This window comes from Drosophila kikkawai, chromosome X (assembly GCF_030179895.1).
Source record: "Drosophila kikkawai strain 14028-0561.14 chromosome X, DkikHiC1v2, whole genome shotgun sequence".
NCBI classification, from domain to species: Eukaryota; Metazoa; Arthropoda; class Insecta; order Diptera; family Drosophilidae; genus Drosophila; species Drosophila kikkawai.
In genome coordinates, this window is record NC_091733.1 from 8,835,258 (window position 1) to 8,847,355 (window position 12,098).

At 34.3% G+C, this 12,098-nt stretch overlaps 2 protein-coding genes across 2 annotated transcripts in view; one reads left to right on the forward strand and one right to left on the reverse strand.

The window, feature by feature from the left end:
- mamo (maternal gene required for meiosis) overlaps nucleotides 1–12,098 on the forward strand; it is a 136,043-nt gene that overhangs the window by 15,402 nt on the left and 108,543 nt on the right. The gene's annotated exons all lie outside the window — the stretch shown is intronic.
- On the reverse strand, nucleotides 44–1,628 carry LOC108079233 (uncharacterized). The gene is made up of 3 exons (XM_017173517.3): nucleotides 1,206–1,628; nucleotides 629–852; nucleotides 44–561 (listed from the first exon to the last, which is right to left on the reverse strand). Exons 1-3 carry the CDS (start codon nucleotides 1,443–1,445, stop codon nucleotides 258–260), a joined length of 768 nt encoding a protein of 255 aa, XP_017029006.1. The 5' UTR covers nucleotides 1,446–1,628; the 3' UTR covers nucleotides 44–257.

A 12,098-nucleotide genomic window follows, 5' to 3' on the forward strand; every position in this document is an offset into this window, starting at 1 on the left:
TTTCTTGAGCTTGCCCACCCCCACAAGGCAATTCTTAACAATCTCAGCTGTTTCCAAAATTTATTACAAAATGGACTTCATATCGTGGTTGATTTTTTTAAAAAATGACTTGAAATTTGTACAATAGATTTTTTTGGTTTACTAACAATTAACATTCTAAGGTGCTGATTGTGCGAAAATTCTAAATTACATATAGATATTCCCTATTACTATCCGAAAGTGTGATCTCCTCTATTTTTGGTACTTTCGAGTCAGGCTTAGCGAATGCGCTGTCGACGGGCATTGTTAATGCGAGCAATGCTAGGCATGTATTTCTTATTATTTTTATTTTTGGTCTCCAGCTCTCGCTTGACTCTCTTGGTTACCTTTAGCATTAGGGCATTATTTTTGTCACTTGACGAATGCGTTTCCTCCTCATCAGACTCTTTGGAATCACTAAAAAGTCGCACTACTATTTTTCGTTTATTGTTGTTCGTTTCCCGGCGGCGATCAGTGCTGACCTTTGATAGGAGTTCGCTAATAGATCGAACCAAATGTACACGTATAGGATGATCTTGGTTGCTAAAATTAAAATATATTATTTATTTATATAAAATTATATATATATATATATAAGCTTTTCACCTACCTGTAAACCTGTAAGTTGGTTTTGAGTTTAGGTTGATTGGGTGTCACCTTCAAATCTAGCCTTTTCTGGTTGTCGACCTTGGGCCGCTTTTCTGATAGCAATGTTGGTTTTGGTTTTGGATTCTTATTGGTAAGCTGGGTCTTTGGACCGATAAGCTTCTTTTGCAAGCCGACATGTTGGGGGTTTCGTTCAGGCATTGGTATGGGCAGCTCTGCAAACTGTTCCTAGAAATACAAATTAAACCAAAAATGTACCAAACATTAAAACAAACATTTATCCAAAATTAATCGATATCAGTAAATCCACAAAAATTAAACAAAAATATCGAAAGTCAACAAAAAATTAAACCAAAAATTGATCGATATCAATTGAATATCATCAGTAAATCCACCAAAATAAACCGAAAATATCGAATAATATCGAAAATCAACAAAAATTTAAACCAAAAATGTATCGATATTAATTTAAAATCTTTAGAAAATCCACAAAAATAAGCAAAAATAATAATAAAAAAAATGAAACCCAAAGTTTATCGAAAATTAATCGATATTCATTAGTAAATTCACAGAAATCTTACCGAATTATAGGACTCCCGCTGGCGTTGGCTTAAATCCGGCCAGACAATTCGGGCCCACTTCAGGCCCATGTAGATGCCACAGTTGTGCATGATGCACATCTCCCGGACAAAGTTGTAGTACTGCTTCGGGTTGGCATCACTGGGCTTTAAGTGGCTAATGGCCTTGATCAGGTGGTGCGGATCAAGCTTCGGATTCTGGCCAAGAGGGGGGCGTATACTCCGGATTCTGATGCCAGACATTGCGAGTAAATTTGGCTTCAGGTCAAGGTATTATTTTCTATTTGAAATGATTTCATTAACCAAACAAAAAATCTTGCAAAGTTATTACTGGAAAATGTACAATTTTTATTCGATTTGAAAAATATATAAAAGTAATTTTTTTTTTATGTCTACACTCTATGAGCTCTAGAAATAAACTCAATGCGAAGGTGTTTCTAGCTACGAACTGCGACAGATGTGTGGGAATTAAGAGTCAGGGATTACTTGTTGGTTAACTAAGATTTGTATTGTAAAAATTATAGAACTAAATTTATTTAGAACTAAATTTATTGATACTTGGATTAATCGATTAATGAATTGATTGATTTATAAACAAAAATTATACAATAAAGAAATAAAAAATGTAACCCCCTATGTTACAGTTAACAAAGAATTTCGATTGATTGACAAGCTTGACCGGAAACCGATGGCCTTACTTAAAAAAAAAAAATACAGGATTATCCCTGAAATTTACCTTGTATATAGTTTATCACAAGTAAATATCCGCCTATACAGTGGGTTATACTTGTTAAAAGACCTCTTAAATAATTAAAATAATTATCTACAAGTTATTTATTATTAAGATTTATTTGTAGATATGTTATTATACCCTTTCATGGAGGCCCCAAAACTAAAAATGGCTGCCAATGGGTTAAATGTGCCACTAGTAAAGCACCCTCTCTTTCTGGCTCACACTCAAAGCTACTGAACTATTTTCAACCCGCACACACACACTCGCACACACACACACCTACTGTGGAGGGTTAGCAACCCTTATTGTGAGTGTGAGTTCTCACCCTCAATGGCAAAACTGAAGCATTTGTTCGACCATTAAATGCGTTCAAGCCAAAGACCAAGGAGAAAGAAGAAATGGAAGGGGTTAGGAAGGAGGGGAGGAAGAGGGGCGTAAGTAAGGGTAGGTAGAGTACAGGTAGGGTTGCAAGAATAGGAACAGGAAGAATAGTGTGTATTTCTCTAGCTTCTGGTATGTGTGTGTGTGTGAATGTCCTTAGCTGAAATCGAGCTACCAAAGCCTCTCCTAAAAAAATATATAAAATGAAATAGGGGAAGGGAAAACTAGCAGCACATACCACGCCCCCTGTTTGACCTACACTAAGAGAAAAAGGAGGTGATTTTAATACAAGTATATATATAGTTTAATTAAGAATGTTTATCAAAAAATATAATAATAAAAGTGGAGAATAAAATGTATGGAAGTTTATTTATAGTAGGCACTGCCTTTTAAGTTAAAAATTCTATGTATAAATATCTTAAATGTTCAATCTTAAATATACATTATTTTTAGTCTTTAGTATACAAGTTAATTAAGCAAAAATTCATTAGTTTCTAATGAAATTATTTATAAATTAATTAGTTAAAATAAAGGATAAAAAGACTTGAAGCAACAAGTTATAGAAAAAGCTATTTTCTGACTTAAGGTAAACAGCTGATTCCTGTACTAATTAAATATATTATATGTATATAAAAAAATTATATAATATAATTATTTTATAAAAAAATATATTTAATAATGCAACTAATAATTTTAAATACCAACTTTTATTTCAACTTGAAAATATAATTAATTATAATGTTTAAATAATTTATAATGTTAATATTAATGTTCTCAGACTTTTGTCTGGCAGTGTACATTTTTGAGCCTTGTCTTTGGGCTTTGCGTGTTTCAATTGTTTTTTTTTTTGTTGTTTTTATTTACTGTTTTATTTTGTTTTTGTTGTTATTTTTATTGCTTGTATTTTTTTTCCATTTATTATTGTTGTTAGTGCTTTTTTTTTGGGGGGGGGGGGTCATGTTTTGCGATTTAACAACAAATATTTGGGCTAGCTAGCTAGAGGACTTTCTTTTATATTTTTGTTGTTGTTTTTATTTTTATTTTTTTTATTTGTTATTACGTAAAGAATTGCAGTTCAGAAAGAGAAAGACAGAGAGAGAGAGAGAGAGTGCGAAAGAGAGGGACATAGAGGCAAGCGGCCATTGGAATGAAGTTATAGTACAGGTAAACATATATGCAGGTGTATGTATATGTATATATATCTCCCTTTTTTTTTTTGCCCAACGAATCGCTGGAGCGTGCAGTGTGCAAGGGAGATGGGTAGGTAGGGTGGGGGGTGGCATAGGGAGAGATGTCTCGTGTGAAAATATGTTTTCTTTCATCTTCTTTTTTTGTGTGTTTTTTACACAATTTGCATTTGCGCAAAAAGTGCAAATGTTGACACACGCAAAACTCGGCAGCTTATTAGTGTCCATGTGTGTGTATTGGTGTGTGTGTGTGGACACACACATGCGTGTATAGGTATACGTGCAGTGTCCGCCATTTTCCTGTCCAGCAGTTTGCTCACTTTTTTCTTCCTTTTTTCCCCCCATTTATAATTTTATTTGTATTTTCCTTTGACCCTTCCCCCTCTCTCCCTTTATACGAATTGCACTTAATGAAATTCTTTTTTAACGTATTTCCCATCTCTTTCTCTCATTGCAGGTGAGTGGCGCTTGTTTATTTATTAATGGATTTTTCATTTCCCCTGAGAACCATTTTGACACAAGGATGGGCGCCCAGCAAGCAAACTTGACGTCATGGCGGAAAACAGAAAATCAAAAATTAACGAAAAAAGGTAGCATCGAAAATAGGGGTATATAAATATATATACATATATACATGGTATATATAGTGTGCTAATTGGGAAAAGGCAGGGTAAAAAATTTAAGTGTAAATCAATTGGAAATAATTCAATGGCTCCTGCCATCGTCGAGGCTTAATGAAAATGGAATCGATCAAATGATTTTCCCTAATTGGCTTCCACAGCAAGTGGGTTTTTTTTAAAGTAACTTTTTAATTTATTAAAAGGAATATTTAATGTTTTGAGTACATTCTTAAATTTAATTTAATCGGAGACTAAATTTTGAGCAGTGGAAACCGTTTGTTTACTAATTGTATAGCTAAAAATTTGCTGCCTCATCTGTAAATGTGTGGGTTGAAAAAGTTGCGTGTGTCAACAAATAAAAATAAAGAAAAACAACCAACAAATGAGGGCCTCCAAAAGTCTTGGAGATTTCCTCGGTTTGCTGCAATCGAAAGAATTGAAAAGTAAACACCAAACAAAGTGGCAAAGTAGTGGCCGAGGATAAACAAAAGGAATACAAGCGAAATATGACAATGTTTTGAAGGGAAAGAAAAGATAAGAAAGAAAAAAGGAGGAAAAAAATCGACTTAAGTCCAATTCTTACTGAAATTAAGCCTAATAATATCTCTGCAATCTAAACTCAAAAAACGTGAGAGAATTCAGTGTTTCTTACTCATTCACAGCAGAAAAAAATATTTAGAAATAAATGAAACTTTTATCGATCGATTTATCGATACTTTAATATGGGTATATCGAAAATTGATCGATTTTAGGCGCTTAAGACGATAAATAAATCAATATCGAATATTAAAAAAGAAAATATACCTAAAAAGCAGCAAATTAAAATTGAATGAAGTACTTAAATGTCTCTCCCTTTCTCACTCTGATATATAATTATAATAATTTTGAATGAATTTATAAAACTCTTTTCTCAGTGCATAGATGTAATGTTTACGTTTATGCCCCTTTTTTTCTGGGATCTTCTTCTCTTTGGGTTGCAAGTGTTGTGCTTTTGGCATTTTCCGGCATGACGGAATAAACTCGGCTTCAAACCCACTATTCCAGGCACAGAGCACCTACACTTTGTGCCCCGAAAGCTACCTGGCAACCTCCCACTGATTCTGTTTTAAGAAATGATACTTACCTTTAGATGCCCTTTCTTTTTTTTTTTAATCTAAAATGAAAAGAATATCCTTTTAGAATTAACCTTATGAAGTAAAAAAATAGGAGGAAAGTTAGATATCTAATTAAGCAAGAAGCTTGACTTCCCCAAATATTTTTGAGGCTATTTTTTTTGGTGTTTCTTCTCACTGAAGCTCCCTATGTTGCTCTTGTTGTTGCTGTTTCAGTTGCAATTTTCGTTGCTGTTGTTGCACTTTGGTTTTGGTTTTTTGCTGCACGCAGAGCACGCATTTCCAGCGTGAAATGCAATTTCTGCGCCAGAGGAATTTCAATTGTGTTGGTGTGGCCCAGAAGGGAGGGGGTTTGCATGGGGGAGGAGATTCGTCTTGGGTTGCACTTGAAAAAACAAAAATGTGAGAGCGATGTAGAAAGAATTATATTTATTATAATTATCTAAATTCTTTTCTCTATAATTCTTTTTTTTAAAGTATTAAAAATTTTTGTACATTTTTATTTTAGCAACTAAATATTTATATAGAAAATAAACCTACTTAATTTTTCAAGTTTTTTTTTCCCTGAAGAATCCTTTTTCTCTAGGTGCTTGCATGTGTATAACAACTACAGCTCAGAAAGTCAGAAATAAACGGATGGATGATGGCCCAAGTCAGTCTCGGTCTTCATTCTACGCTCTGCAGTCTTCAGGCCTTGCTGCAGCAGTCTACAGTCTTGAAATCATAGTAGTCTTTGGCTTGCTGAGACCAAATCTTAGTTCAGTTTTGGCGTTCGTCAGTTTGTCAGTCATTCAGTTAGTCAGTCATTCAGCCAGTCAAACGCACGACGCTCACGCAGAGCACGCAACTTGAATTGTCTTCGCTCTTGGCCTTTCTTCCACACATCCCCACAGCTTCCTCGTTTCTTCTCCTGTTTTCTTGATCTTCTGTGTGGTTTTTTACATCTTCTTGTTGTATTTTTTTTAATGTTAGTTGATCTTGGAGGCCACAGCAAATTGCAGCTCTAGCAGACAGACATCCAAATCTATGGTGGCTCTTTTTTTTGTAGTTTTGGTTTTGTGCGGGTGTTTCTTCTACTGCTGTAGCCTCGATTCTTCTGGCTGTTTCAAATCGGGAAGAAGCGGAGCCAAAGCAGAGATCACTTTGATCTTGATAAGCAAATCAAAGTGGAGCATGAGAAGAATCGTACAGAAGAGTGTGGCCAGAAGAATTGCTCAGAGGAAAAAGTGGCGAAGATTTGTTGAATTTCTAAGCTGTAGAATGTAGAAAAGAGAATTTAAGTATTTTAAACTTATTTATAATTATTTTTATAACTTATTTATATTAAATATTCATCGAAGCTATAAATAAAACGTACCCTAAGCCTAGGGACTTCAAGGAAATTACCATTTTAAATACAGGATAACCCCTGGCGGCAGATGTCGATAAGGATAAAGACAAGCAGTCAACACGAAACGAATCAAAGAAGCAAAGGGGAAGTGGAGAATAATGTTTCCAAAAAATATAAAAGGTATAGGGATATTCCATATAAATATATATACAGATAGTATCATGTATAGTCTCTATATAAAACTCCTTTTAAAGACGCGTGCCTGCGCAAATAAGGTTCGGCATTTTCGCTGTTCTTCCCTTTTTTTTTTGTATTTTTTTCCAGCTGGCTTCAGGCCCTGCCCCTTACTTATGCTAATTATTTTTGCTACGGGTTAATTATGTGACCAGGCCCCTCTTTAGAGGGTTAAGGGTAAAGGACACCAAGGACGGTGGCTAAATCGAGTAATTTTCATGGCAATTTCTGCGTAATTCGCTTGCCCAAAGTGTTTGCATGTCTGGCGACAAATGCTGCCGGAATCTATAAAATAAATAATAAAATAATGCACCAAGACAAGCAGCGCCCTGCCTGGCCTGGTCAGTGTTCTTCCAGCAATACTGTGTTGCAACTGTAACTATATATAATTATCGTAATTATTTTAATTGCACTTGGAAGAAGAAGAAGGAAAACGAAGGGAAAACGCAATGTGAAATGAAAAAATAAAATATGTAAACAAGGATCGAAAGCGACGGAATAGACACGAAGATAATGCATAATGAATTTTAATTGAAATAATGCAAAAGGTCAGTGGGTTCGTTTAGTGTAGGGAATATGGAAAGGGTAATTTATGGTAGTTATAGCTTTAAACGGAATTAAACATGGAAGAGTTAAAGGGATTAAAGAGGTTTTAAAAATATAATAACTAAGCTTAGAATACAGAAATCAGCAGCCGAATCAATTTAGCCTTACTTAAAACTTTTCTTGAAGTTATATGTATTTTTTTTTTTGGTACAAAAAAAAAAGTAAAACTTAAATTTATTGTCAACATTCAACTGGTTTACCACTAGGAAAATGCTAGAACTAGTTGGGAATTATAGTGTATTTTTATGTATTTATTAAACCAAAACCTCCTTTTCTCGTTTGAGTTTGTATAATTTGTCCAAAATCGAAACGGAGAAGTTCAATATCTTTGCCGATTCCCCCGACCCTGGCTGCTCCACTCCTCCAGTGCCCGTTTTTTTTTTTTTTTTTGTGGTCAGTTGTAGGCCCTGCAACTGGTCAAACCACAATAACTGCAGGTCCGCAAGACCAAGACTTGCCGAAAAAAAGCATAAAAAACTGCATTAAAAAAAGGAAAAAGAAAAGAAAAAGGAAACAGGCAGCAGATAAAGGAAAAAGGCCATAAGCAAAAACTGCTGTTCCAACTGCTGTCCAGTTGTCCAAGCTGCTGGCTACTCTTTTGGTCCTCCTCCTTGGTTTCTTTTCTTTTCTTTCTTTTTTTTTATTATTATTTCTCTGGGCTTAACCCTTTTTTTTTGCCGGTGGTCCTGCCACTCGCGCCTCTTTTTGTTCTCGACTTCTCGACTCCTTTTTGGAGTTTTAGCTTTTTCTTTGTTATTTTTTTGCCAGGTTTTTCAGCATTGTTTTGTATTGTTTGGACCATTGTTGTGTGTGGTCAGTGCTGGTCCAGTCCAGTTTAGTCCATTTCGATGCCGTTTTGGGTCCCCGAGTTGATTACTTAATTCTATTGATGACGTTTTGACTGATTGCCTTATGAGCTTTCACTTTTTTTGCTGCTGCTGCTGCGGCTGCTGCGACTCAGTTATTAACTGGTGCCGCTGTTATGAATTATTCATGCAACAACCACAAGGCGCACACTTTGTTGCCGCCTGCCTTGCCGCACATTTTTTTTTTATGCTGCGTGTCCGCTGCTCTGGGACTTAATCAGGCGATCCAATGCGATGCTATCGAAGGCGATCCAATGGTCTCGGTTTCGGTATTGGTATTGGGTCTCTGCTCTCGTTAAACGTTTCAATTGACATTGCAGATTACACTGTACAACAGGTGTGTTGAGTCTTGGGGAGTCTGGGGTGGGAAAGGCTTTTTAAAATCTGGTTTAAAAATTATTATTAAAATTTAGCTTTAGGCTTCTTAAAATATGTTTTCAAAAATATTTTTTACAATATTTGGCACTTATTTTGGAGATTATTACAATATTTTTTTTATTCTTGAATAATTTATTTTATTATTATTTTTTTTAGAGCTTTAGGCTTTTTAAAATCTGGTAAATATATATATTTTTTTCTTTATATTCGTCATTTATTTTGGAGATTATTATTTTTTTATATATATTTATTTATATACTTTTTTTAATAATTTATTTTTTTAATAATTTTTTGAATTTATATATTTCAGTTAATTTTTTTTTTTAACTCTTATTGCATTTAAAGAGTTAATATATAGTAGTAGAAAATAAGGTTATGGCCTTAAAAATATTATTTTCTTTTGAGAAAAAAAAAGTATAATTTACATTAATAAAATAATAATAATAATAATCAGTTAATTTCTTTAAATGTTATATTTTTGTTTTACTAAGAAATTATTAATATTTTAGATTTAACCTTAGTAAAAATGACAAACAATCAATTTGAGAATTATAAACATTGGTGAAAAACCGCTTTACATGCAACAGGTTTTTATACTCGCAATGATTCTCACCCTATTTTCTGGCCACCTGACTCTTCCTCGATTTTGCCGACTAGTGTTTACCGCTAGATGACTTTATTAACGCCACTGGTGGCAACATCATCATCATTATCGTCATCGTCATCGTCTTGCGTCTTGCGTCTTGCAATCAAAGCCGCCGACAAAAGATCCGCGCGCGAAAAAAAGAAAAAAAAAATTAACTTCACGATGGACAGCATACAGTCACACTCATGCGTATATGGCGGGCATGATTTAGTGTCAGGCAAGGCGAATTCCTTCACACCTGCTAAAGTCTCGCTGTCATGTCAATAATGTCGAAAATGCAACAGCGAGAGTGCGAGGAGAGTGCCTCCTGATGCCTGATAATGATGTGACAAAACAGCGGTCGAGATTTTGAGCCCGCAGGCGAATCCGAGGCGCATCTGCAAGGAGGAGACTACAAAAACAAAAAAAAGAGGGGAGAGAGAGAAGGAGCCAGTGCCTGGGGAACTCCCCCTTATTCTTTCTTATTTCCAAAGGAGAAAACAGTGGGCCCTGGTTATAGGGGAAGGTATTAGAATTAGGGTTCTGAAGTTACTTGGGTTTTTTAGGGGAAATATTTCATATATTTCATATATTTTATATATTTTATATATTTTATATATTTTATATATTTTATATATTTTATATATTTTATACATTTTATACATTTTATATATTTTATATATTTTATATATTTTATATATTTTAGATATTTTATATATTTTAAATATTATTTAGCTTATAAATTAACTATGGATGTTTTTTGTTTAATTTTACTGTAAAGAAAGAGAGAATGCTAACAGAGAGAAAGAGACGGAGAGGTGAAGGGTCTTGGTCCTGAAAACCCCTTGGTCCATTTTTTAATACGTCGTCGTTGGCTGTCATTAACGTGAATTTGCTGCCGTTCCTGTTATGCGTTATTACGCGTGCGCAGCAGTGGGTTACAAAAAAAAAAAATACAAAAAAAAAAAGATACAAAATAAATAAATAAAGAAGAGTTCCAAAACAAGCCAAGAAGAGGAGTGGTCTGTGATGCTGCTACTACCAACTAGCAACTACTTCTACTACCAACAACTACTACCAACTTCTACTACCTACTACCACTACCTGTGTCCCTCTCCTTTTGAGATATCGCCTGCCAACGTTAAGCTAAAGTGACACTTTGACAGCGATGCGTGATAAACGATGAAAAAATAAGGCAGAGGGGGGAATATATTAAGGCCATTGAGATGGATTTTCTTTTATTTTCCAAGGAAAAAATTGGAATCTTAATTTTAAAATAATGAAAATTAGTTTAGAAATTGAAATAAATAATACACTTGATTTAAAAATTAAAAGAAAAAGGTATACGGGACATTTTCCTAGGGAAATTTTTTAATTTTAATTCATTTTTTTTAATATATATTTTAATGTCCTGGAATATTATAAGTTTTAGACATTTTTTTTGTTTTTTTGTTTTTATTTTTTATTTTTTAAACTTATGCACAACTTTTTTACATCAGCTCCTGCTGCACCCGCACTCATTTATAGTTTTTTATATTTACTTTTTAAAGTAAGATTTCCCCCCGTTTTTTCTTCCGAAAAACCCCCTTTAAGGCTGACAAGCCGTCCGCCGGAGTCGCATAAAAATGTTCGATGCCGGGCAAATAAAAAACTTAAAAAAAAAAGAAACTATAAAAAACCTCCAAAGCACAAACATGCCGAGACAAGCCAAAGGGGGGTTAACAGGGTGGGTCCAAGGGGGTGGGGTTCAGGGGGGGGGGGGGGGGGTGGCGGCTGACACGAGCACGCACAGTGGTCGCGTTTTAAAACGCGAACAAAACGCGTGGGCGCACAATAGAGTTGTTGCTTTTACTGTTTTGATGTTGTTGCTGTTGTTCCCTATTTTTTTAGGTTTTTTTTTTTAATTTTATTTGTTGCAGTTTTTCTCGTTGTTGTTGTTGCTGTAAAACTTGAGAGTTTGACTGCTCCGCTGGATTTTGACATTTTCTAACACGCGCCTGCCAAGCGGCATAAAAATTGACATATTATAATGTCATGGCGTCCCCGATTTGCGCCACTGCGTCCAACAACATACAATATATCCAAGGAAAAAATTACAAAAAATGAAAAAAATAGCTATATAGCAGGAAAATCTCTCAATCCGTCAACGGAGGCTGCGTGGGTGGGCAAAAAAAAATATATATATATGGAGAAGAAAAATGGCAAGGAAAATCGGGGCTTGGTGGCAAATCGAGGGCGCAGGCGCACACACACTGGGTTTTTTTTTTTTTTTGTGTGGCAAGTTTTGTTGGTTGTCTTTATGTTTTGACACAAATGTCGTTCAAGCCAAGACTTGGCTCGGTATAACCTTCTTCTGGTTATATATCCTTGAACTATCAAATCGGTTTTAGAGGAAATTAAGTGATTTTTTGATTAAAATGTACTAGAAAATATAACAATTTACTATGAAAATATTTATTATCAAAGTAAACATCTATATATATTATTATTTTTTTATTTTATATATATTTTTTTTTTGATTTTCCTTTAGGAAAATCCATAATTTCCTATCAAATGCCTGTCAATATTTTTGTTTTGATAATTTCTGTAACAAAAGTGTCGCCAGCTGCCCATAAGTTTTTTTCTTCTTTCGATTCTACAGCTCACGCACTTAATGTCTGTTGTTGTTTTTTTTTAATTTTATTTTATTTTTTTTTAATATTATTTGTTATTTGATTTTTTCTTTTTATTTTCTTCTTGGAGTTGGCAGACAAACTGCAATTGAGGTCTTTCTCTCTTTCTTAAAGTTGAGTTCAGTTTGTTGTCTTTATCAGATTGTTGCAAT